The sequence below is a fragment of the Muscardinus avellanarius genome, assembly GCF_963383645.1.
Source record: "Muscardinus avellanarius genome assembly, chromosome: 14".
Classification (NCBI taxonomy): domain Eukaryota; kingdom Metazoa; phylum Chordata; class Mammalia; order Rodentia; family Gliridae; genus Muscardinus; species Muscardinus avellanarius.
This window is the reverse complement of record NC_137800.1, coordinates 41072740-41100502: the sequence shown is the minus strand read 5'-3', so window position 1 is coordinate 41100502 and position 27763 is coordinate 41072740. Positions and strand designations below refer to the sequence as shown.

Below are 27763 nucleotides of genomic sequence, written 5' to 3'. Positions count from 1 at the left end.
TAGCAAAAAATGTGAACTGCAATCAGAATTCAAGTGAACAGCCATGCTCAAGAACATACTCTGGGCGCTAAGACACAGACCTGCTCTTGCAATTGGGTTTTATATTTCTCGGCTTCTTCGATGTAAATGTTCTGAAGCTTTTCATACTCTCCGGTGTAAAATTCCTTTAGCCGATTCTCTAGTTCTGTCCGGTCAGTCTGGTGCTGCTGGTTTAGCTTTTGCACGAATCCTTCATAAGCTGTTTGTAACTCATTCCTGGCTTTTTCTAATTTCTCACAGGTAGTTGATGCAGCAACTGAAAACCAAGAAAAAGGAAAGATGTCATTTCATTTGTTGACCATCTTAAATTTACAATGCTCATGAATAGCCACGATGATTCTGGGAGGCATAAACACAGTAACGTCTCAGTTCTCTCATGATCAAGGCTACAGTTTGGATCATAAATGTCTCCCAAAAGCCCATGTGCTAAAAAGGTTGGTTCCTGGCCCAGGGCACTATTGAGAGGTGGTGGAACCTAGAAACTATGGGGCTAGTAGGAGGCTTAAGGTCAGTGAGACATGACCCTGAAAAGGGACAGTGGGACCCTGGTCCTACTTTCGCTTCCCAGCCAAGAGGTGAATGGTTTGCTCCATAGTGCATTCCCTCCCTGCCTTGAAACATGCCTGACCACAGGCCCAAAGCAATGGCACCAGTTGATCATTGCCTGGAATATCCAAAACTGTGAATCAAAATAAACTTTTTTCTCTTTTTAAGTTTATTATCTGGAGCATTTTTTTTTACAGTGACAGAAAGCTGACCAACAAAGCCAGATTTTTAGGCATAATAGTATATAACTGAACTATAAAAAGGAACCAAAGGAAATGATTTCTGGCAGCAAAACAAATGATATCATCCAGTCTCATAAAGTCGAAGGTTATATATTTTCTCTCTTATGTGGAAGCTAGAGAGAAAACAGGAAACAAATGGGTCTTTGAATAAATAAGAAGAGAGACCAGTTGGGTAGCAGAATGGGATTGGGTGAGGGAGGCAGGGAGGGGGGAAAGGAGAACCGAGGAAGGAAACAGTTCAAATAATGTTGTGTCTATATATCAAGGTATCATCATTACCAATCTCACCAACGTGTACAGGAAGTTCCCTTCCGAGAGGGGAGTAGGGAAGGATGCGGAGGACAATGCACCAAGTGCTTTTGTCATGCACCATTAAAACTGCCATGTACCATTAAAAGTATAAAATCACAAATCACTAGAGGGTAAAAATTTTAGAAAAGAGTCACTTTTTTTTGGTGCACTGTTACCATGCATCATCACACTGAGGTTTAGTGTGACAGGAAATGCACAGCAGCTACTGGATTTACCCCCAGATCCTGCCTGCTCCCTCCCCCTCTCCATTTATAATATTGAAAGTGGTAACGATAGCTTCACAGATGTATATAGGATTGTTTGAACTTATTCCTTCATCAGTCTCCTTCCTTCCTACCTTGCCTGCCTCCCCAAGTCCCCTTCCACTGTTTTCCTGGCATCTCCTCTCATTTATCTAAAGTTTCCTTTGTTTCCTGGTTTTTCTCTAATTTCCACATATGAGGGAAAACACACGAGCGTTTCCTTTCTGAGACTGGCTAATCTCACTTGGCATGATTTTCTCTAGTTCCATTCATTTCCCAGAAAATGACAATTTTAATATGATTAAAAGATTAACTTATTTGAAAAAGGCCAAATAATTTGAAAAACATAATTTAAAATGAAGACATCTACCTTCTTTCCCACCACTACAGAAAATAGAATTATAAGATAATACACTGCAGAACACACACACAGAGATACTTATACTGAATAACATATACTACAAAAAATCCTGGAAGAGTTATACACTACAGAAGCTCCTGGAAGAGTTCAAATTTCTCAGGAGACTTAGCTTCAAACCTCTCCAGCCTTGCTTCACTGATGTGTAAATACAGATAAATAGAGCTAGTACACCTGCCATGAGGGTGTGTGCTCTCCGTACTGCAGCGTGCCCATGGATTCATATAAAATAGTAACGGGTAAATCTGTTACATTAGTCCTTACCTTTCTTTTGGTAATAACTATCTTTTAGGAGTTGTCTAATGAAAAAATAATGTCATAGGCCAGAGAAAATAATTGTATAAATGATTATTCTACCTAAGGAATATGAAATTGGCTGGTTCCTACGATGAATTTCCTACGATGGTGTAGACATGTTTCTGTGGGAATGTGTCATGTGGTGGTAGAAATAACCAAAGTCACTTGTGTCTCAGAATACTTTCAGAAATAAAAGACAGCATATTGAAATAAGGGCAGGAATGTGTGCAAATAAGAATTCTTAAGAATAAGCCCATATATGTTTATTGAATACCAGCTGCCATAGCATGGATCTAACGTGTGCCCCAGAGGTCCATGTTGTAGAAGCTTGGTTCCCAGTGTGGCAGTACTGGGAAGCCATGGAACCTTTTGGGGGTGTGGCCCGTCGGAGACAGAAGCACCTGAGGGAACGCAGTGACTCAGGCCCCTCTCTGTACTTTGGGCTGGAAGAGTTTCTAAGTGAAAGTTAATGGACGCTCCACCAGCCAGATTTAAACACAACTGCTTATAATCCAACTACTGTTGCTTTGGATATCTACTTATGATCATCAGAGTTTAAACTAAAGTAGAATATACAGAAATCCTTTCACATTAGCCATGGAATAGGGATATTTCCTCTGTTTAGAAAAACAAAAAAGAAGAGGCCTAAATACTGTGTGTTCTTGTTGGCCACAGTGAAGGAGGCGAGGGGAGGAGAGATGGGAGTGGACGGGAGGGAAAATGGGTCTGATGGAGTGGGGGGGGGCAGTGGTTGCTATCTCAGCTTGCAAAGCAGCAGGCCCAGCCCCAGACATTGACATCAGCCTGCAGCTGTGCAGAGACCTTTGCTCTGTTTACAACTGGGCTGTGGTGAGCTGAGGGGCGCACAGCTGGGCCACAGTGCTCACTCACACAGATGGCTGGAGTTTCAATCAACTGGCCTGGAGGCCTAGAAAACACTGATTTGGCACAAGGCCCCTGAACTACTTTGAACAGGATGCACATGTAAGCACTGTATAGAGGTGCTCAGAGCTCCTCACCTCTGGGGCATGCTGTGTTGGGTGGAGACAGTAGACGCAATGCCCCATCATCATAGGCCACAGGATTTCTCTTGCACTTAATCCAGTGGGAGAGAGACAGTGCCACTGTGCTGGCTCCCACTCCTGTCCTTGGTCAACCTCCTGCTCATTCTACAGCATTCCATTCAACTTCCAGTTCATCAGACATCCAGCAAAGCCACAAACAAACAGAATCACCCAGAATTTGGAATAAGTATACATGGAATTTTCCCAGAGAAAAAGGAGCATTTGTTGTAAAGAAGTTACTACATGCTAGGGATGGTGGTGTACACCTGTAATCCCAGTACTTGGGAGGCTGAGATAGGAGAACCACCGGCTCAAGGACAGCCACAGCATCATAGTGAGACTCTCAGCAACCTGGCAAGACCTTGTTTCAAACAAAAAATAAAAAAGAGCTGGGAGTATATCTTGAAGGTAGAATACACACACACACACACACACACACACACACACACTCTCTCTCTCTCTCTCTCTCTCTCTCACACACACACACACACACACACACACACACACACACACACACTCACACACACAGAGTTACTGCATGAATATAAAACTTACCTACTAAAGCCAAAGGAGTCTTTGGGGTTTTATTTTGGTGGGGAAGGTGGGCACTGGGAGTTGAACCCAGGGACATTCTACCTCTAAGCTATGGCCCAAAACCTATTTTATTATTATTTTTTATTGTGAGACAGGGCTTCACTAAGTTGCTGGTGGTCTAGCTAAGTTTCTGAGTCTGGCCTTGAGCCTGAAATCCTCCTGTCTCAACCTCCCAACTGGGATTACAGAGGTATGTACAATGCCTAGCTATTCTTGTTTTCACTATTCCATTAGTCAATTTTTTTAAGGTACTGGAGATTGAGCCCAGGGGCATTCTACCTCCAAGCTCTACCTCCTGCTTAATTTTTTTATTCTTTACTTTAAAACAAGGTCTCATTAAGTTGTCGAGGGCCTCACTAAGTAGTTGAGGCTGGCCAAGAACACAGATCCTCCTGTCTCAGCCTCCGAAGTACTGGGATTACAAGCATGTGCCACCACACCTGGTTCCATTAGTCCCATTTTAAGATTATTCGTATGATTAATGGCGATAGAGGCCCACCGCCTGGAGAAGAACATTTGCTTATAACTTTTGTGCTTGTTGCACACGATAAAACTTCCTTCAAATGAACAACATGGTTTTCAGAATTAATAGAGTGAGAAACACAAACTTATTTAAAGAGTTGTCTCTGAATAAGGACAACTGAAGAGCAGAGGTTGATGCTTTGCCCTAGGAGGGACCATTCCTGAGAAGACATGGGCAGAACAGAAAACACTTAGAGACTCATCTGGACAGTCTAATCCATGGAGAAATGCCTAGGGCTGGTTTTTAATTATTTGGATGATATCTAGAAAAGGCACCAATAGCTCCTTTTTCAACCAACCAGAACTCTGGAAGACACATGGCAGACAAGGGTCTTTTACTATATTTCAAGCTTAGCTACACATGACATTCTCATTGCTCCTGTTCATTATATCCACGGTTTGACATGAACCAGTTTCAGTTTTCTACTAATCATAATTTATGAGGAACCGATTTTTATAAAATGCTTGGGTAATCTAATCAATTCCTCCATAAATAATGATACCTCTCTGCCTTTCAAACTCAGTTCAGACTTTAGAAAGGGCTCTCACATTTATTTTCATATAATATAATAATTCTTTGAGCTGATAAATAGGTATTGTCAGAAATCTCATTTTATCAAAGAGGGAACTGAAATGGCAGCCATGAGTCGAGACCTTCAGTCTCCTGAGTTCCACTGCACACACACCAAACTAGATCTGAGGGGCTACTTCCCAATTGAGATGGAGAAGAGAGAACTTAACTGAGACATACAGTGGACACCTAGGGGCACTGGCGCTTCATTCTCTGGGCACTGGAGGCACTGCTGAAAAGACTAAGATAAGGCACGTTAGCAATCTTTTGTTTTTTTCTCCTACACTGATTAGTTCTGACGGAATCTTATTGGCAGGTCGGGTGAAGAGAGGACCAGCTAGTCTATCTCCCATCTCCCATGCAGGTGCCAGCTGGGCCTCCACAGAGCCCTGAGGTTCTCCCTGCCAATGCTCTTCCTCCCTGGTCTGAAAGGCTTTGCTGGTTCACGGCTCCTCCACTAGCCACTGACAGATTGCTCTTCTCACAGCAGCAAGTGTCCCAAACCAAAGTACGTAGGAGCGAGAGGTGATGAGAGATAAGCATGGATGAATAACTGGCCCAAGATTCAGGTCTGAGAAAAAGGAGTTGAACTTCACCTTTCATTCCAGAAAATAAATCTAGTGGTAATAAAAAGGTGAGTCAAGGTGCCAGCTATTCTGATTCACCTTCTCCCTGGTGAATCATTTTTAGGGCACAAAGGAAACAGCTGGTAAAAGTCCTTGATGTGCATAAAGTCTGGAAACCGTGTGTGTGTGTGTGTGTGTGTGTGTGTGTGTGTGTGTGTGTTATAAAAGAAACTTTTTAGACAGAGTATTGTGTTAAAGTATAGCTCCAGGAGCAACTGCAACAGAATCAAATAGGTGACTATTAAAAATATGAATTCCTGGATACCATCCCAAGCCAACTGAGTCAGACTCCATGGTTATGAAAACTGTGACTCTACATTTTCACCAGGTCTATTTCATTACAGAAGGAAGTTTGAGAATCCCTTCCACTGTTCTAAAAAAATGAAATTAAATTCAGGAAAATCAAATCTGAGAGGCTGGAGTTAAGACAAGACATAGGACAAGGATGAATATTCAATGGCCTTTCAAAACAGATGCCACGGAGCCAGGCGTGGTGGTGCACGCTTGTAATCCCCGCATTTGGGAGGCTGAGACAGGAGGATCGCACAAGTTCGAAGCCAGTCTCAGCTACTTAGTGAGGCTCTCAGCAACTTAGTGAGACTCTGTTTCCAAATAAAGTATAAAATAGGTCTGGGAATATATCCCGGAGGTAGAAAGGCCCCTGGGTTCCACCCCCAGTACCACACACACACACACACACACACACACACACACACACACACACACACAAAAGATGACACTGGCAAATTTTATATTGCTGCAGGTGAAAGAACATGGTCTTTTACTTACAAATACATAGATGAAAAGCCCAATTTTAGGCTTAACATGGATACAAAAAGAATAAGTTGGAGGTGGCTATCAACTCCATCCTCCAACAACTCAGCAGGAAAAAGTGTTCCAGATGTACAGTCAGTTTTCATTTTATTGATTGGGTTTTTTTTTCATTAGAGTCCACTTAAATTACTTCTGAAATTTTGTAAATCAAAAGTGACTTGGCTACAAAGAGTTTTTAAATTACTTTAAATACACAGCCTCATTCAACAAAAATTATAGCCAGAAGGGGAATGGTGAAAAAAATCAACACATTCCATAAGGTGAGAGCTAATCTGAAGTTCAAAGACACTGGTGAGTGTTGATTAAAAGATCTGCATACTACTTTTGACAAGTTACTTTGTGAGCAGGTAAGACATTTGAATTTTTATTTTTATTTTTTTGTGTGTGTGGTACTGAGGGTGGAACCCAGGACCTTTTTTTTCTCCTACATCTGGACTATATTCCCAGACGTATTTTATACTTTATTTGGGAACAAGATCTCCGTAAGTTGCTGAGAGCCTCACTAAGTAGCTGAGGCTGGCTTCAAACCTGTGTGATCCTCCTGTCTCAGCCTCCCAAGCACTGGGATTACAAGCATGCGCCACCATGCCTGGCTAAGACATTGTAATTTAATAATACTTTACTTCTTAAGCTCATTAGACAAAAAAGACTCCAAAGTAGTTATCAGTGCAAAGTAGTGCTTATTTCAAATGGCTCTCCCATGTTTTAAAAAGTCTCATGAGGTGTTCCCTGTTGTTACCGACAAGAGCTTGGTAGGCTAGTCATCTTAGGTTCTTATTCAAGTCCTTTGCCTTCAAGCTGTTTGGCCTTAAGATAAAGTTACTTAACTTCTAAGCCTCAAGTTCTTTTTTTAATAAAAGAAATTACTTTCTCTTTTTATACTTAAAGCTGGACACTGCTTATTAAGATATGAGTAGGCATACAAAAAATGTTTTTGCCATTCCTATCTTATAATTTTACACAGAAGGCAAAATCAACCAGCCTCTCACAAAATTACTATTGGAATTATGGGAAAGCTTAGTGAATTAAGGGCTAAAACCCCATTTAGTTCATGAAATATAAAAAACTAGGACTACATACAAAAATATGTAGGAGTTATTTGTTAGATTTTAATGGCCATATAATAATTTTGAATAGAAGTTATCTTTCTCTTAATTAATGTAGATAAGAGTATGCTTCTAATAATTAATATTAATAAAAAGCAACAGAAACCTCAAAAGATCACAATGATAACCCTCTGTTCTGTTTTAGTGATATTGGAGATTGAACTCAGGGCACCTCCAAGCTACAGACCCAGTCCTCCCCCTTTTTTGTTTTGAAACAGGGTCTTGCTAGGTTTCTGAGAGTTTCACTAGATTGTTGAGGCTGTTCTCAAACCTGCAGTCTTCCTGTATCAGCCTCCCAAGTACTGGAATTACAGGTGTGTGCCACCATGCCCAACTTATACCAGTTTTTATTCAACATGGCTCTAGAAAGAATCAGAATGACATTATTTTGCCCCTATCTCAAACCAAAACATTTGCTGAGGATGTAGAATATTAAATTTAACTGTAAACTATTTCAAAGGCTAACTCATCACTTCCTAGGCTGGAGGTGACGCCAGGGGAATGGATGATAAAACAGGTGATGAGACCACTATTTTAGAGGTGAGTGAATTTGTGGTAAATCCACTTAGTAGATTTTCCTGTAGTCATTGAGCATGGCCATCATGCAGACTATGAGGCTATGGAAAAAATGTTACATCCATTAAGTTAAAAAGATCAGAAGCAAGCCAGGTATGGTAGCACACACCTGTAATCCCAGGAGGATCATAGATAGGTTCAAGGCCAGCCTCAGCAACTTAACGAGATCTTGTTTAAAAAAAAAAATAGGTCTGAGGTGTAGCTCAGAGGTAGAATACCAGTGCCCAGAGGTTCAATCCTCAATACTACCCCTCCAAAAAAAAAAAAAAAAGGAGAGAGAGGATAAACACAGTAATATGGATACATCCCCAAAGCATACTGTGCCAGACACAAAAATTAACATACTATATATTTCCATTTATATGAAAGTCTAGAATAGACAAAACTAATATGTTTGATTAAAAAAATCAGATCGGTATTTGCTTCTGAGGGATGGGGAGGACCCACTGTAAAAGACCATATGGAGTTTTCTGGGATCACAGAAATGCCATACCTTGATAAGGGTGTAGCTTATATGAAAATATATGTTTGTTACAATTGATGGAATAATAAGACTTCTACCCTACATAAATTATACCTTAATTTAAAAATCAAAGTATAAATTTTATATATGTTCAACTAAACAAAGATGAAGAATGATACACATAGGAAAGTTACATTAGGATAGTAGGGTTATGAGATATTCCTAAAATTTTTCTCTTTATACTTATTCTTATATAAAAGGAACAAAGAAGCCTCAAATGCCAATAAATATTATCAAGTGCTCATAAAATGGACAGCATATTATAATTTTCCCCCTAAAAAGCAGGAAAGAATGTCTGCAATTAAGGACTATATTGTCTGAAGATAACAGGAAAGCATAAGGTATAGCCGATACACAAGTGTAAAATACCAAGGCATCACCAGAGTGAGTGGAGCCTCACAGTTTTGTTCTGAGGAGATTGCAAGGGTTTGTGTATTTTAAGAGTTTGTGTAGAAACCAAGTAAGTCATTCTACAAGGGGGTTTGGCTTGGATGGCAGAAATATGCAGACGAGCTGGCTTAACTTGGCAACAAAGCACACTTGTCTGGTATGAGAGAAATGGCAATGAGAAAGCTGCTCTGTGGTGGGGACGGATGGAGGTCATTAGCTGCTAAAAGGCCCAAAGTACAGTTCTACTTGGGTTTCAGTGCTTCTGAGTTTGAGTCATCCCTTATCCTCTGCAGTCCTTAGCAATTTGGGAACACTGTCTCAATTTTCATAGACAAGGTAAAGAAAAATTCCCCAATGGGAAAAAGATACCCATGCATGACCCCACATTTTGGAGGGAAAAGGTGGAGACTTCCGTGAGGGTAATGAAGATGGTGGTGGCTCTCTGTTCTTGAGTTTCCTGTCATGGTGTGGGTGCTATGACACTGCTTCATGCCTATTACTATTTTATGATCCACAATGACCCAGCAAAATACATACTGACTTCATTTCATCAATGAAGAAACTGTACCCAAAGAAGTTAAGCATCTTCTAACTGGGAGTGAATGGACAAAGACCTAGACTTCCAACCCCACACACCAAGCCCCACTGCACTAGGAAGGGATGATCAGGCCTCCATTCCATTTGAGGCTAAAGAGCCTGTAGTGAGGGATTTCTAATAATATTTCATTTGACTACTATTAGGTCCCATAGTTTGGTCTATGTCTTCGCAAAATGGCAAATGTAGCTAATTACTACACAGCTGTAAAACTGCATACACCTTAATACTTATTACTTAGTAGCAGTTAACACTTCCCCGGGCAGATATTTTACAGAGAATAAAATGGGGAGAGAAGAGCTGCCACACAGCTTGCTCTGGGTCACCTGGCTATAAAATCTTTGAACCTGGATACTGTGACACTGTCCTACATATTTTTCTCTTCTGCCTCAAATTTTAAAACAGAGTGTTGAACTGGGTTATGTATACCTAACCTTTTCTCATCTCAGCTCATGTTATAACCAACAATCCAACTGGAAGCTTTGAGAGCATTCTTCCCGGCCCATCTCTTCCTGGCCCATCTCATCAGAAGTGTTTAAGGGATTCTCTTCTTTCCCCTGATGGAACCAAACCCTTTCCAAAATCCTTTACATTGTTACTTAAGTGGCCCTGTCTGGTTCAACAGCAGCAATGGCATGGTCCTTGAGACCATCCTTGAGTGACAGGATGGCAGAGATACGCTATCTGCTGCATCCTGACACTCGCAGGGGTGGGGGAAGCACACTAGGACAGTCTCCCCGCCACAGGCGGAAGGTGAGAGCCAGTACACTCTATCTCTTGGGCCCCAATTTAAATTGCTTAATTGTGCCATCCGCCAAAAGGTGAAAAGAGGATCCCCCATTCAATTAGAGTGAATGAGCCCAGTGTTCCATCTAGTTCCTGTCTCACCTGGGGGAAGCTGAAATGTGAAACACTAGGTAGGCTCTTCCCCACCTCCACGGGGGTGCAATGAACTCTGGAGCGCACAAAGAAGCCTCTTTCCTGATGTTCTAACTCTGTATCCATTACATTATTTAAGCCACAAACAAAAGCAAATTAAGTTGGCCATTTGGGTAATAGAAAGGGCAATGGTTGAATAGCATGGCAGAGAGTCTTCCAAGTCTCCAAGGGCTGGGCTGCCCAGCAGCCATGGCTTCCTGGGATTCTTTCACTAGGACTCTCAAGTCTTTGGAGTTTGGAAGTTTCCCATGAAGGGTTGTTCATTTCCTTAGCATCAAATAAGGTCAAGACTGATGTCTTGGCAAGGTGTTATGAATCCAGAGCTGGCCAGGGGCTTGGCCACGCTTCAGTCAGGAGGTGGTCAGAGAAGGGACTTGTAGAGAGAATGTCTCAACCCACAAGCACTGCACCTTGACTTTTGCCCTGCATAGGGTGAGGGCTGGTGAAGGTGGGATTTTGTTTTTTGTTTTTGTTTATTGTTTTGTAAGACTGGAGATTGAACCCAGGGGAATTCTACTTCCAAGCTACAAACCAGCCTTTTATACTTTTGGTTTTGAAACAGGGTCTCAGGTTGCTGAGAGTCTTGCTATGTGGCTGAGGCTGGCCTCAAACCTGCTACTTTCTTGTTTCAGCCTCCCAAGCATTGGTATTACAGGGGTGCACACCATGCCTAGCTGATGATGGTTGTTTTAAGGGTTCTCCAGTCCCGAAAATGAGACTGAAGACCCTTAAACTCTTGTCCAAAGAAAAACAGGTGAATTCTCTTAAAACTGGCTGAGCACAATTAGCTTCTCATGCTGTTGATATCTCTTTATCACTTACACTCATACCTACCCACAGTTCTGTGGAGAACATGGCATGCACAGAGAGCTGCCAAGCGCAAGGAAACAGCCTTGTGATGAACCACTGCAGATGCTGCTGAAGCTAAGCAAGAAGCCTCTAGGAGGAGCCCCCTGCAGACAGGGGGACCCCAAGGCAGTCAGCTCACCCCAATAGTTGAGGTAATAAAGGCAGTCCTGTCACTGTCCCATGAACTCCAACAGCTTCCAGGACAGACAAGAACTATGACAGCCTGCCTGCCAACAGCAGCAATGGGTGAGCACTACAGACACTTGGCTTCCTTTGGAGCCTGACAGTTGTTCACCCTAAGCCTGACCAAGTGGTAAGAGCGGCATAGAATACACCTTTTATAGATGGACAACCCTAATGGGCAAGATTCTTGTAACTTTAACCTCACCATTCATAAGCCATCCCTAGGAAGTGTAATGTAATTACTGTGACCAGAGAGGACATTTCCTCAATTCTCTTTACTATGAAAAGATGGTTCAGGGAAAAAAAATTGACTGAATGATTTAACAGGAACTCAGGCAATTATGAAAATCATTCTGTCCCTCTCTCCTCAGCAAGAGACATGTTTTGGCCATCGGAGGCTCTGCTAAGCTTTAGTCACATCAGTGCCAGGAATTCTGTGAACTTGAGGTCAAGCTGCCAAGATTCAAAAGAAATGTCGATAGTGAGTGCACAGATACTGGGGTGTGAGAGCTAAGGACGGCCAGTGTGCACTGAAGCTGCAGTGCAGACTAGAAGGCCAGTTTTCCAATTTCCCCCTTTTCCCATAAAACACAACCCCCCACCCCCACACAAAGAGCTCTTACCTAGCTCTCCTCGGAGGTTGACAAGTTCTTGAGATAGGGTTTTGTGTTGTTTCAGTGCTTCCTCCCTCTGTGGAAAACACACATCGAGTTACTAATGTTTTCAAGAGGGTCCCTTTCAGGAAGGTACACATTTATTATCGCTAGGAAAGTGAGACCCAAAATTGAGAAGCCAAGATAGGAATCATTTAGGCTAACAAAATGTGCTGTTAAAAAACACAGATGTCCCTTAGCTGTGAAGGAAATTGGGGTTTCGAAAATCTGTATTTTCTCAGGTCCTAGTGAAACTTTCCTTTGAGGAGCTGAACAGTTTAGAAACATTTTCTTTGATCCAATGCTTCGCTGCTGATCCATAGGAAGTTCAGCTAATGCGTACTATACTTAAGACGTAATGCATTCTCCTCCTCCAAGGGCAATAAAGGGCTAATCAGCTGAAGATAAATATTTAATGTTCTAAGCATAGGCGCTTATATGTACTTTGTCCTATATTCACAAATACAAAATAAGTTTTGTTACAAAGTCAATCCTTAACTTCTAAAAAGAAGACAAAAAAAGTTTATTACAAAAATACAACAAAAAATCCTTTAGAGACAAAAACAATGATTTTATCCAGCTACACAGTAGTTTAGAAGGACTGTAATATCTTGGAGCAGCTACAGCTAAATAGATGTTAGAGAAAGAAACCAAAGGAAACCAGACAACTGTTTCAGTATAGAAAAAAAAAGCAGTTATCATAAACCTTGTAATAAAGAGTAATTTTCAAGTTACTAGCAACTCATAGTAATCCCACATCCACACATACTTACACAAAGACAGTCATCAGACAGTTCCTTGTGAGGGAGATTCCCTAGGACCAGGGCATAACTAAGGAAGACATGGAATCTCCGAGCTCTCTGAACGTGCCCTCACGGGGATCCCCCAGATGTGGCTCCCACCGCATCCTGACCGCGGTATTGCAGAGATCCTAAGACCCAGCCTTTGCAGGCAAGAGTTGCTTATCATTCAAAGCACTCACTCCTGACTCCAGACACCCTCTGCTGTAGCCCCTGACATTCCTCCCGAAAAGCACTATAAACAAATACTCATTACCCTTGTTGCTGCACATGGAGAATAGAGGCACATTTTGCTGCTGGGGCAGCCCATTTTCCAGCTTCTGTCTCCAACTCCCCCGCCCCCTGCACTGTCCAAGAAGCGCACAGGTGGCTGTGCCACCCACCAGCCAGGTCTGTCTACATTCAAAGCTCTACCAGGAGGAGCGCCATTGGCCCTCCCCCGTGGCCTCCCTGCCAGTCCTGCAGGTTACCGTATGCCTCAGACTCCTCTCTCCCCACAGAAGCTGATACTGCAGCTTCTGCCTTTGGCACAGGCAGCCTGCGATTACTTAAAGCCACAGCCCTTCATTTATGAAAAAGGAGAGCCAGACATTAAACTGATCGATTGCCACTTACTTAAGTATCAGCTGGGATGGTGGGAACAAAAACTGACCCTCCCTGCGTGGATAATGGAGTTATTTTTAGATTTGTGAGCCTTTTTACTCCCCTCTCTAATTGAGGTCATTAGATTATCACACTTGCTAATAGAGAAGTGGAACCTGTTCTTCAAAACCCATATACTAAATGAGGCTATGAACTAGGCGAAGGGCAAGGAAAAGGGGCACGTCATGACTTAGAATTTTAAATGACATGATAAAAGAAAATGAATGGTGTCTCTCTCAAGATTTAATTTGGTCACTCGGAACACAGTCCATTGATGTTTCTTAAAAATGTCTTTAAGTTTTGATTTGAGGGCTTTCATTGGTAGCTAAAAAAAAGAAAGGTAACTCTGAATGCTAACACTAATCATGTGGATGGGTAATAGTAACCCAAATGTAAGAAACACTCTTTTCGTGGAATACATTTTGGCCGTATGGTATCCTAAATGCTTTTTAAAAATGTGGTATTAAGTGGTTTTGAATCACAAATATGTGAGTTTAAGTTTAAAAAATAATAAATAAGGCTGGCTGGGGGTATAGCTCAGTGGTAGGGCACTTGACTTGCATGTGCAAAGCCCTAGGTTCGATTCCCAGGACCACAAATACAAAAAGTAACCGAAGCTGGTCTCAGTGGTATAAGCCTATAATTCTAATACTTGGGAGGCTGAGACAGGAGGGTTGCAGGTTTGAGACCACTTTGTGGTAACTTAGTGAAACTCTGACTCAAAAAATATAACAGAGTTGGGGGTACACATCAGGGATAGAATTCCCCTTGGTTCGATATACCCCCAAAAAATTAGGTTTTTTTTTTTTTTTTTTTTTTTTGCAGTACTGGGTGATGGAATCTAGGGGCATTGTACCTCCGAGCTACACCCCCAGCCCTATTCTTCAGTCTTTTGATTTTTGAAACAGGGTCTCACTGAGTTGCAAGGGTCTCACTAAGTAGGTGAGGCTGTCTGCAAACCATGGTCCTCCAGTCTCAGCCTCCCGAATGCTGGGATTACAAGCATGCGCTACCACGCCCAGCCTTGGTTTTTTAATCTAAAAACAACAACAACAACAACAACAACAACAACAACAACAACAACAACAACATTAAAGTTTAGAAACAATCAGCCTGGGTAATAATGAAAGAAAAATTTAAAACTACATATAATGTTCTTTTCTTTTAATCTCATAAATTTAAGTCTTAATTTTATTTATTTACCTAGTTCAGGTAAACAGCAGTAAGTTTTGTCACTGCAGTGACAGGAAACACAAGAAAATTTTACTAGACATCCTGAAGCCATCCCAAAACACATTCAGTGACCTTGCTTAAAGTTCACTTTCCAACAACAGTACCCACTTTGCTAAGAGAAGGAAGAGATAGCAAGAAAATTAAATCACTTCTCAGATCTACGAAAACTAAAAGGAAGATGAGAAAATTAAGAATTATAGGCGGTATAATTCCAAAAAACACTTCTGTTAAAATCATTATGATCTGTCACAAACACATGCCAGGTGATGTTTTTGCTTCTTAAGGGGTTTCAGTACACTTGTGGACATTTTCCCCAGCTCCACTACACTAACCGTCCCATCCTCACTGCCTCCGGTCTTCCAACCTCTGCCAATCACAGTAACAGCAAGAGGAGAACCCTGAGGTCATTCTTCACTCTCCTCTCCACAGGCTGTGCAAAGTCAGTTCTTCCTGTACACCTTTTCTCTTAGTGCTATCTCTTTCCATCCAGCCTTGGTGCTCACCTACCCAGACCTGGGCCATCTGTAAAGGGCTACTAGGTTATTATTCCATATTTTTATGCATATTAACTCACTTGCTCAAAACAGCCTCTGCAATGGGGGAGTGGAAGCCTCTCATTGAGTGCATTGAAAACAAAAAATATGCCGGGCATGGTGGCGCACGCTTGTAATCCAGGAGCTTGGGAGGCGGAGACAGGAGGATCGCGCTGGTTCGAACCAAGCCATGCTGGCTTAAGAGACCCTGTTTCCAAAAATAAAAAAAGTATAAAATAGGTCTGGGAGTATAACCCGGAAGTAGAAGGGCTTCCAGGAACCCCAGTACCACCAAAAACAAACAAACAAAAAAAAAACAAAAAAAAAACAAACAGAACTCGGGTATAGCTCAGTGATAGGACATGTGCTTAGTATGCACTAGGCCCTGAATTGTATTTACAACACCAAAAAGAAAAAACAAAGTCATCATGGTTCCGGGCACCCAAACTATCCAGCTCTAGTTCAGACTTTCAGCAGCCTCCCTTCTGAGCAAGTCACTAGCGTCACGCCATTATCTTCTCAATGGCCCCCTCTCTGGATGCCTGGCCTTCTTTACCTGGCCTGTTACTCGGACCTTCCCAAAATGCTCAATGTCAATCATCGACACCATCCTCCTCCCCCACATGCCTCGAAGGGACATTCATCCTTCTAAAGTGGTTGTCAGTACCAAGTAACTAAGCATTTTTCATATGCAATGAAAAAATATGTAAGACACTTAAGGCATGGTCCCTGCCTTCAAAGCAGACTGGGACCTTGACAGATCTAAAATATCCAGGCCCATCTCTTTGGTCATTAATCAAGACAGATGACTTACTTCATCTGAGGGGAAGCAGTCCAGGATAATGGAAAACCTGAGGCCTTTAAATATGATCCTTCTGTGAAGTGATGCCCACGGTTTCTATACCGTAACAGACACATACTCAGTGTTCGTTTCTGCCTGACTTTCCGAGTAGCTTGTTCTTTAAACATACTTATCCTTTACTTGTAGATGACAGAATATGTTTTGTCAGTTAAATACTGATTCGCTATCTCCTTTTCTTCAAATGTTTCCAGATCAGTGCTTCTGTCTTAGATGATGAACTCATTACAATCCAGATAACAAGTCTATTTGATTATCTTTGTATTGTAAATGTACAATTCCATATACACACAATGAGGGAAAAAAGAGTAAGGTGGGAATATGGATAGAAAGATGCTTTTGTACTCATGCATTAAATATATGGAGTGCTCCAAGAAAAAAATGGATTGGCTATAATTTAATTAGGGGTCCTTGGGACACAGGCACTTAGTCTTTGGCTGTCGGCCCATCGCTGTGCCTGGATTCTGCCAGCTACCGAAGAGCGTCAACAGCACAAGGGATCTTGCAGGAAAGAGCCACATGAGATGGCTCAGATGTGGCTACGTATGACCCCCACCACATTCACCCACACAGAAAATTCATCAGTGTGGCCACTTTTTTTTGGTCTGAGACAGTAGATGGCTAGTATCATTTAAAATTCACCTTTGGTTAGGTGCTAGTCTAGGCTAGATTTGGAGACACTTTGAAAAATCAGAGATTTTTTTGGGGGGTGACCTTGATCCTGTTTAGGATCACCTAGAAACCTACACAAAGACTCTTTTATAAAGACACTGGTATTTCTTTCTTTCTTTTTTTGCGGTACCGGGGATGGAACCCAGAGACATTCTACCTCTGAGCTACATTCCCAGCCTCATTTTTTATTCTTTATTTTGAACCAAGGTCTCACTGAGTTGCAAAGGGCCTAAGTAGCTGAGGCTGTCTGTGAGCCGAGATCCTTCTGTCCCAGCCTCTCAAATGCTGGGATTACAAGCATGCGCCACCACACCCAGCTTGGTATTTATTTCTACCATCAACACTGTCGTTCACTTTCACCATCTGTGCAGAATACTTTCCAACCATGCCAGGATGAGCCAAGGAAAAACTGAAAATAATATCAGCATGAGTGTGGCACAAGTTTCTAGATTCATGAGACATTTAGTAGAACTAAAATGTGTTTACATTGTAGTTATTAAACAGACTTGTAACCAAAGGGTAAGAGATAGGTTCCAGAACTCCCTACATTTCACCATTTTTACCCACAACCTTAACGCTTTAAAGTCATCGAGAAAAGGTTAGCAATCACAAGATTTGATCATACTTGTATAATATACATATACAGTCAAACATACATGAAAAATATACATACACTAAAGGGTTAAGGGAACTTTTATTGCTTCACTTTCTCCTTGTTGTCTTTCCTTTCCAACTGCTTTATAACAGTACCCTGTTCCCATTAAGCAGTCAGTAAATATTTGCTGATTGATTATAAAATAAAGAGAGAAGGAGCAAAAACACGCCCGCATAAAGACTTACTGTGTACCTTACATCTGGGATTCCATCCTCTCCATTCATGTATATACTGTGTCTACTACAGCTGCTGGTAGTTTTATAAGAAAGAACTAGAGGCAGATCTGGCTCTCAATGAACTTATCTTAAAAAGCAGACACAAGCACTAAATGGAAACCTATAATATAGAGAATGAAAGATAAGTAGAAATGTTCCTGGCATCCAGAGGGTGGACAGAACAGAGGGCTACAAGTCCCAGGAGAGTCTTCCCTCAAGAGGGAGATGTCTTCAGTAGAGTCATGATTGCACAGGTACTAGGACCTACATTTAGGTATAAGTGAAATTCACATGTGGTAAAAATGTCTTTGAAACGAAGAGTTTGACACGCTCAGACTATTAAAGCATCTTTCAGTTTATCCAATCCAGTGGATGTTTAACCTCGTACCGGGTCTGTTCTTTCCTCCAAGGAGCACATGTTTAGGCAAGAGGGGAAAAGGTAGCTTAAAACACAGTTGCATATAGTGTAAAGTGTTTGTGCCATGAGGGGCATTTAGGGAGAAGATACTTGAAAAGCAAACTCTGTCTTTCATCTCAAATCTACTCCTGGGCCTTTGCCCAGAGAGGGTAATGGAAACCAGGGTTGTCTGCTTTCTTTAACATGCATTTTTACTTTGGTTGTTTACAAGATGAATCTGTGTAAATTAAATGCAGGTAGTGATGTGAGGATGCTGTCAGAAAGATTTGAACACACAGGTGAAGAAGGGAGAGCACAGCTTGGTAACAGTATTTGAACGAAGGGTAAAAAGTATAGAAAATTTCACTAAAAAGTTCATAAAAGTCCTAGCCATAGGTTTAAGACTGGTCCTCCTCTTGCTTGGCATGTGATGTTACTTAACAACTCTAAGTCTTAATTTTATTTGTAAATTCCAGTTCATTGTGATTTTGGTGTATAGTTAAAGAAGTAAATGAGAGTATCTGGTATTTAATCAATATCTACTAAATGTTAAATTGGTTGTGTTTCTCCTCTCTCTCTAGTATACAGCTGAGCATTTGGGTAGCGAGGGCTACATGAAAATGGGCAGTTGGTGCCAAATTATAGAAAGCCTTATATCTCAGATTATGAACAGAGTCACCCAAAACAAATATGTTGTGAGTCATGTATGTAATTTAAAATTTCCTAGTAGCCACAGTGTGTGTGTGTGTGTGTGTGTGTGTGTGTGTGTGTGTGTGTGTGTTCATTCGTTCCTAGGGATTGAACTCTGGGGTGTTCTACCTCTGAGCTACAACCCTGGCCCTTCATTTTTTGCTTTGAAACAGAATCTCACTAGGTTTCAGAGTCTTGCTAAACTGCTGAGGCTGATTTTATAATCCCACTACCTCAGCCTCCCAAATATTGGGATTATAGGTGTGTGCCACTGCAACTGTCTAAAGGAACATTTTTATTTTTAATAATACTGGGAATTGAACACAGGGATATTCTACCTCAGAGCTGCACTCTGGCCCTGTCAAAAACAAATGTTTTTGAGTCAGAATTTCACTAGGTTACTGAGAGTCTCACTACTTTGGTGAAATTGTCTTCAAATGTAATCCTCCTGCCTCAACCTCCTAGCCACTGGGATTACAGGCATGTACTACTACATACTATGAGAATGTAGCTCAATGGTAGAGCACCTGCTCAGCACGCACAAGGCTCTGGGTTGGATCTCCAGGAACACACAGGCGTGCACACACACACACACACACACACACACACACACACATGGGCCCGCACACACGTGTGCATGCATACATATAAAAAACAGAGAGAAAACACTGCAAAATAGTTTTTTAAACTGTTTACTAGCCTGATAATTCCTCAAAGGCAGAGACCGAGTCTCAGTTATCTCTATCTCCTCCTCCCTAAATAGGCAATGAAAACACAGTGGCCTCTCTATGAAATCACTCTGTATTTTCTGGATTAAACTGAACTACAGTACCAAATTGGACAGTTATTTTTTTGCAATGTTGTATTTATATTCATCTTTAAAACTGTGATTAAAACATATGTGAAGAGCTCAAGTTATATTCTTATCCAAGTTTTCCCCTTAGAAAATTGTATTTTTGCTACTATGTCTTCAGTAGTGTATGTTCACATAAGCTTGGTTTCCTCAATGACTTGCAACCAGTTCCTGAATTAACATCCCTGTAGAATATCAGGGAAGAGTGAGTAAACAAATAAAATCTGCTTCGCCTCTGTTGTACCACAGATTATTTTAGGGATGGGTGAGCCGGGTGTGGTGGCACACACTTGTAATCCCAGTACTTGGAAGGCTGAGACCAAAGGATCTCAGGTTCAAGGAGAGCCTCTGCAAGTAGTGAGACACTTATCAACCTAGTGAGAACCTGTTTTAAAATAAAAATAAAACAGGCTGAGGGGTGTAGCTTGGAGGTACAATGCCCCTGGGTTCCATCTCTGGTACCACACACACACACACACACACACACACACACACACACACACACAAATGTCATACAGAAGCTACATATAGTTAGACCAAAAATATGTGGGAAATAAATCTTAATGCTATTAAATTATGTGAGGAAAAAAAGCTTACTGCTTTTTTTCCCCCCTAGATGTATGTAGGAGTTCCATAGGCAATTATCTTTTCTCTACTGTTATTCTAATCAAGAGACTTTGCAGGGGGAGCGGGAGGGGAGGGGAGTACTAAGATAATGTTTCCATCCTGATTTTCTGGAAGACTGACTCGGGTATCAAGTAAGTAGACAAAAGCAGAATTGGATGGATGGCGCCTGGTCTTCCTAATCATTACCTTCAACAGCTTCACAACACAAGGGCCTTGTGTCCCCGCCTCCATGCAGCCCCACGTCACCCCATGAGCACGACCAGCCAGGGGGTACCTTCCCCTACCTCAGACAGGAGGTGCTGGATCACGACTGTCAGAGCTTCAAGCTTGATGTTGCCGCAGGCAAGAAGCTGCTTGAGCTGCAGGATAAATCCACTTTGGTTCTCACATTTTGTTTTATACTGAGCCAACTCAAGTGTTTTTTCCGAGGACAGCACATCTGGCGATGTCTGAGTCTGAGTGCACAGACTTCGGGGGTTCTTTTGTCTGCCCTTTTCAACTGCAAGAGGAATACAGGCACAAAGACAGGTGGGGTTAATTTTCATAATCACCACCACATGGGTTCAAGAACAACATTTTAGGTCATGTTTGTATAAGGGGCACATATGGATGGAAACTGGGATTGATCAAAGATCAAGATGTTTGGAACTTGTAAACACAAACAATGGCTTTCGGTTCTGACTTTCAAAAATTTATTTGGCCGGTAATCCCAGCATTCGGGAGGCTGAGACTGGAGGATTGTGGTTCGCGGACAGCCTCAGCTACTTAGGCCCTCCGCAACTCAGTGAGACCTGGTTTCAAAACAAAGAAAAAAAAAAAAATAGGGCAGGGGGTGTGGCTCAGGGGTCAAATGCCTCTGGGTTCCATCCCCAAAACCGCAAAAAAGAAAGAAAGAAAAAACTTATTTGGAGCAGAGAATTATGTACATGAAACAATATTAGTATAGCAGCCCAGAAAATGAAAATTGCATGTAAAATGATGTTAATTCCAAAGTCTCTAATTTTCCCCTTAAATTGGTAAAGAAACCTGATTGGCGACTACTCCTTGGCTCACGGGTACTGAAAGAGAAACACAGACGTCTGGACTTTACCTGCCTTTCCCTCACTCCTCCTGTACATTTTCCACCAGGGTCTTATTCTTTCCTTGTTGCTGGCCTGGTCATTACAGAGATTTATACCTCAGATGCGTGATTTCCTAATCTTTAATAAATCAGCACAGACACTGAAAATCTACTCACCCCCCTCTTATGTTTAAGTTCATTTTTCAGAGTACTATATGTATGACTCTGCTAGTCCATTTCCTATAAAAGACAAGACTTGTTCATTAATTTTCCCCCAGTAGTGATCACGGGTGAAGTATTTTTGAAAGTGCCGGCTAATTCCGTCCATCCCTCGGCGATGGCACGCTAAGTGGTTATTCCCTTCCTCTGCTCTCCTGCTTGATTTTAAGTGAAAAACGGTTCAGTTTTGAAACCATTCCAAATGTCTCAGTTGCTTTAAATAATCGAGCAAAAATAGAAAAACAGGAAACAAACTGCTTAGCTTCTTGAAACAAACAGGCCAAATAATCAAAACAAATCTAAGTCTTAAAATAAAAGGACAGAAGAAACTAAATAAAAAAAAAAACAACTATTTCCCACGTTTCCCTACTCAGACACATTCCCTATGGCATCCACACGCTGTGGTAACATATCTAAGAGGAATGTTAAAGCAGTTAGTGATTATTTTCTCCAATTTTTCAAGGAAAGACTAACAACTATTCTGATTGCTTGAAGAAAAAGAAACCTCAATATTCATGTTCCAAGAACCAATGGCAATATACACTCAACATACTCATGTTGGTGGGGGGCATAAGGGGGCGGGGGTACTAGGGATTGAACCAGGGGCATTTTACCTCTGAGATACATGCCCAGCCATTTGCATTTCTTTTTTTAAATTTTGAAACAGAGCCTGACGTGGTGGTGCACACTTGTAATTCCAGTACGTGGGAGGCTGGGACAGGATGACTGCAGGTTTGAGGCCAGCCTCATCCACTTAGTGAGGCCATCTGCAACTTAGTGAGACTCTGCTTCAAAAATAAAGAATAATAAATAGGGCTGGGGGTGTAGCTCGAAAGTAGAATACTCCTGGGTTCCATCCCCAGTACTAAAAATTTAATCAGGCTTTCGCTTAGTTGCTGAGGCTGGCCTCAAACTCGTGATCCTCCTGTCCTGGCCTCTCAAGTACTGGGATTACATGCCGGTGACATGAGGCCTGGCTCAATATTATCTTTAAGTACAAAACAGAAAAAAAAGGCCCTCACTTCCTATAGTTGCTGTACATGGTTAAATAATTCATCTCATACTTGTATTAATATTTGATAATCCTCAGTTCTAAAATAACCAAACTATCCTGTGTGTGTGTGGGGGGGTACTGGGCATGGAACCCAGGGGCATTGTATCTCTGAGCTATACCTCCAGCCCTATTTTTTAGTCTTTTTTTATTTTTATTAATTTTTATTTTTTGCAGTACTGGAGTACTAGGGGTGGAACCCAGGGGCATTCTACCTTTGGACTACACCCTCAGCCCTATTTTTTTAGGCTTTTTATTTATTTATTTATTTATTTATTTTGGTGGTACTGCGGATGGAACCCAGGGGCCTTCTACCTCCGAGCTACACTCCCAGACCTATTTTTATATTTTATTTGGAAACAGGGTCTCAAACCAGCTGAGGCTGGCTTCGAACCTGCGCGATCCTCCTGTCTCAGCTTCCCAAGCGCAGGGATTACAAGCGTGCGCCACCACACCTGGCTAGGCTTTTAAATTTTGAAACAGGATCTCACTGAGTTGTAAAGGGCCTTGCTAAGTAGCTGAGGCTGTCTGTGACCATGATCCTTCTATCTCAGCCTCACAAATGCCAGGATTACAAGCGTGTGCCACCATGCCTGGCAGGCTTTCTTATTTTTGAAACAGAGTCTCAGTGAATTGCGAAGGGCCTCCCTAAGTAGCAGTGCACTGTCATTACGAGGGATAGAGTGATAGGCATCCACGTCCACGCACGCGGAGACTTCCCTCCAGGTCCCAGCCCCCTCTTCCCTGTGCATGTCTTTGAGTTGGAATTGGTAATTTCATATACATACATAGCGTCATTTCAATGTTACCTTCTTACACCTCTCTCCCCTCCTCCTTCCCTGAACTCCATCACTCCACTTACTCTGATCCTCTAAGATTCCCCTTATTTTCCAATTTCTATCTAATTTCTACATATGAAACATCCAAGTGTTTGTTTTTTGAGACTGGCTGACCTCACTTAGCACAATATTCTCAATCCCACTCATTTTCCTACAAGTGACATAATTTTGTTCTTTTTTTTTGCTTCCACTGAAGATAAGGGGAAAACTATCCATTTTTTCTTATTGTTAGTAGTTATTAAGTTGCTTATTAATAATTGACATTTCCCTAGTAGATAGAGATAATATCCAACTTGATATTCTTATACTATTACAGTCCAGAAGGACAAATTATTATAGTCACTTACTATATTAATGAAAAATAGTCCAAATATTTTATAACTTGTCAAAATATCTGGGACTTATATCATTTCCTATATGTTCTAAGGAACTATCAATCATGCAACATGTAATAATAATTACACAAGATCTTACTGTTCAGAGTGTTCATATTCTTCATATCTTGTATAAAATGGGGTCTTGCTATGTTGCCCGGGATGACCTCAAATTCCTGGGCTCAAGCAAGCCTCCCCTTGACCTCCTATGTAGCTGGGACTACAGGCAGGCCGCCCTGGTTACCTTTATTGATCCTCCCTACCTAGAGAGAGAACGGGAGGTTTCTGGATGTGAAAAGGCTTCCCCAGGCGTAGGCAGCCTCTCAGATCCAGTCGAAATCCAGGCCTCTGATACAAGTCTTTGTTCTCATAATTACACTCAGACTATTTTTTGGAAAGTGGAATGGGTATGATATTCTCTAGTTCCACCCATTTTCCTGCAAATGACATAATTTTGTTTTGCTTTATAGATGATGAACACCTAGCTAGTTCCATAATTTGACTGTTGTGAATTGCGCTGCTATTAACATAGATACATAAGTAAGCATTATTAGAGTGGTCTGGTCTCCATCCTTTTGGGAAGATACCCAGGAGTGATAAAGCTGGGTCGAATGGTAGTTTCATTCCCATTCTTCTGAGGAACCACCATTAATTTCCAAAGTGGCTGCACTAATTTGCAATCCCACCAAAAAAAGTATGAGAGTTCCTATTTCCCTACATTATTCACAGAATTTATTATTGTTGGTATTTTTGATGATAGCCATTCTAATTGGGTTTAGGTGAAATCTCAGTGTAGTTTTGATTTGCATCTCTCTTGATAATGATATTGAACACTCTTTCATGTATTTACTGGCCATTTGTATTTCTTGAGGCAGGTGGGGAAAGGAAAGGGAGATTCAATGAAGGAAATATTTCAATGGACATGATGTATGTACACAAAATTATCAATGCCAATCTCCATATCATGCACATGGAGGAGGGGAAGTGAGGCGGGAGCTGGGGGAGGATCACTAAGGAGAGCTGTGTGTATGTATGTCTCTATAGTTCTGAACTTCCTCATGATGTAGAATTACAATGCACCAAATAAAAATTTTAAAAAAGGATAAAGTTTTTGTGGGAAAAAAAGTAGATTGGGTATAGATGCAGTGTATTACATAAGTGAAAATTAAAATTTATGTAATAAACCTAACAAAATATTATGGCTACAAGTTCATTCTCCTAACTGATATTATTGTCTGTGACCTAACAATACTTATAATTTCATTTATTTATTGATACATCACTTTATCATTTCCTGAGTCCTTAGTAACATTTTGATTCTCTTTCTAGAATTTCTATGCTTGTCAATGTTATTTAATATATGCTTACCAATGGTACTTAATACAATATCAGAGTTTTACAATTGTCAGCTTCTAATTACTTATAAAATATGAAAGGTGAATCTTTCACATTAACATTTTTGGAGAAATATTCTTTAAGGTTCTTGCTTCATATGACAAAAATATTGCACAATACATTTAAAAGTACTAAAAATGTTTACTTTTTTAGATTAAGAAACAGGAACCTGACAGATAAAAGGTGTTCTAAAATTATTTTTAATAATTCTTAAACCATGGGTTAAATGTATTACCTATCCAAAATTAAATACAGAATGGAGTATAAACAAACTTATTTTTAAAAGATGGTAAAAATGAATTTTTTGTTTATGTTTGTTTGTTTTGGTAGTACTGGGGTTCCTGGAAGCCCTTCTACCTCCGGGCTACACTCCCAGACCTATTTTATACTTTTTTTTTTATTATTTGGAAACAGGGTCTTGTAAGCCAGTGCGGCTGGCTTCCAACCTGCTGGATCCTCCTGTCTCCGCCTCCCAAGCGTGGGATTACAAGCGTGCGCCACCACGCCCGGCTGTAAAAATGAATTTTGAACACGTGAATCTTTATTTCACATTTAACCACCAAGAAAATATAATCTATTCACAGAAGTCTTCTTTGGGGAATCTAGTCAGGAATCTAAACAGGCTTCTTAGAGATGCAGAACAGACTTGGAATTAAGGAGAAAAGAACACGCTGCCATATTATTCTCCTAAAAGAACATATCTTCGATTGCACACAGTGCCCTCTACCTGGAGCTAGAAGAGCATGCTGTGACCTCAATCTTCTGCTCCACATACAGTGCTCCCTAAGGACAAAACCGCGGCACACGGAGGCTGATGACCCAGTTTGTGCATCTTTCCCTCTCCCCATTCCAGCTCAACTGAAGATCAGAGATGATGCAAAAGCCTCCGGTGATGCTCAAAGCTCTAAGGCTCACATAGAGTGGGTGCTTCATAATCCTGAAAAAACACAAGTTTCCCTTAAATCCTTAGGGGGGTCTGTTACTAAAGTGAAATTAGCATAGCATGCACCAAACTTTGCTCTGATGTAATATGAGCCACATTTTGCCATTCTGTCCTTACATGCCCTTACATGTTTATAAGGATATCACTGTTTTGATAATGCAGCTGTTTTTAAAACATAAACTATTTTATTCATTATAGCTCTTAATAGAACATGTTCTAATTCCAAAGAATCAATTTCATCAGAAATCTTAAAACGGAATGTTAATTTCTACATCAATTCATATTCCTCTCAGCAAGATAATTACCACTATCACTTCTGATTCAACTTTACAGGGATTCATTCTGATGAAAACCAAAATTTCCATTGGGAAAAACAAAAGTCTTCAATCAAATACACTAGCTCACTTGGAAAACAGCTGAAGAGCACTGTTTGCTATTTTTTTTTTTGTCCTTTCTATTCAGAGACTTCTATCTAATAAATTTAAAACTAACCCAAAGAACTGGTTTCTCGTCTTCTTAAAGAAAGTAGGTAAAGAGGAATGGACCCATTTCTCAGGCTCGAACCGTTCAGGTGGACTGACTGACCAAAAACAATTTTGAGAGAGACTTATCCATTAAGTCCCAGACCAATCATCATCATGTAGAGCAGCTGAGAACCACCCATCTTAGGGTCACACAGTTATACGTTTACTGAATCTGCTGTTTTTCCACATTATTAAAATCAAGTGAGAGAAGACTACTAAGAGAATTTGCCTTGTGTTCAGTGAAACACAAAACTGAACACAGAATTTAGAAATTAATGTTGCCTAGTTTTTTTATATACCAATGACCACTTGCTCAGCAAATATTTATCAGAATCTACCACAACAGCCTAGAGGAGGTGCTGGTGAGCTTGCCTAGGTGCCACGGGGCCAGGGAGGACTCTTATGGGAGGGAGAGACCGCACAAGGATGCCTGAGGACGCCTGGGATTACTGCCGGCTCCTGTTTCCCTAGTGGCACTCTCTTCCTGTTCAACTCTCAAATATCAATATACATGCAAAAGGCGACAGACACTGTGTGACAGGGCTTCCACTACCTACCACAATGACAACTAATGCTTACCATCTAACAGAATGTAAGGCATAAACTCGGGGCTAGTGAGGGGTCTCTGAACCTAACAAGCTGGGCAGACAGCCTTCTTTCTTCCTTAATCTGTGCTTACCTATCTCAGCTCTACTAGGGACACCCATGCACAAGTTCTTTCAGTCCATGTTTCCTTAGCATCCCATGACGGGAGCTTATCATAGGATATTTCATGAGAGTAAACCACTAACATTGGAATTACTGGGAAATGTTTTCTAAAAAGAAAAATTATCAAGATTTGAAATGGTCATCTAAATGACTACTGCTCATTCTGTAAATGTCTGTGGGATGCCTTCCTAATGGATCAGTTCTTGCTTTCAAGAAACTTTAGTGTAGCAGAGACAGAAATAAGCCATCAACGGTGACAATGATTTAATAGGTACTAGGATTATATACACCATGTGTGGGGTACAGGTAGGGAAACACCTAGGCCTGGGGCAGAGTTCCAGAGACAGAGCCTG

General features: G+C 41.1%; 1 protein-coding gene across 5 annotated transcripts in view; it reads right to left on the bottom strand.

The window, feature by feature from the left end:
* The window catches only part of MTUS1 (microtubule associated scaffold protein 1), a gene marked incomplete at both ends in the record, with an annotated part of 105458 nt that overhangs the window by 14573 nt on the left and 63122 nt on the right, over positions 1–27763 (bottom strand). For 4 of the 5 annotated variants that reach the window (XM_080710536.1, XM_080710537.1, XM_080710538.1 and 1 more), the window contains 3 exons: positions 81–295; positions 12092–12158; positions 20582–20796. In XM_080710536.1, the coding sequence (XP_080566662.1) occupies positions 81–295; positions 12092–12158; positions 20582–20796 (497 nt within the window). Of the gene's footprint in view, positions 1–80; positions 296–12091; positions 12159–13177; positions 13232–20581; positions 20797–27763 lie in introns of those variants that run through there. The other variant, XM_080710540.1, reaches the window with a different exon arrangement.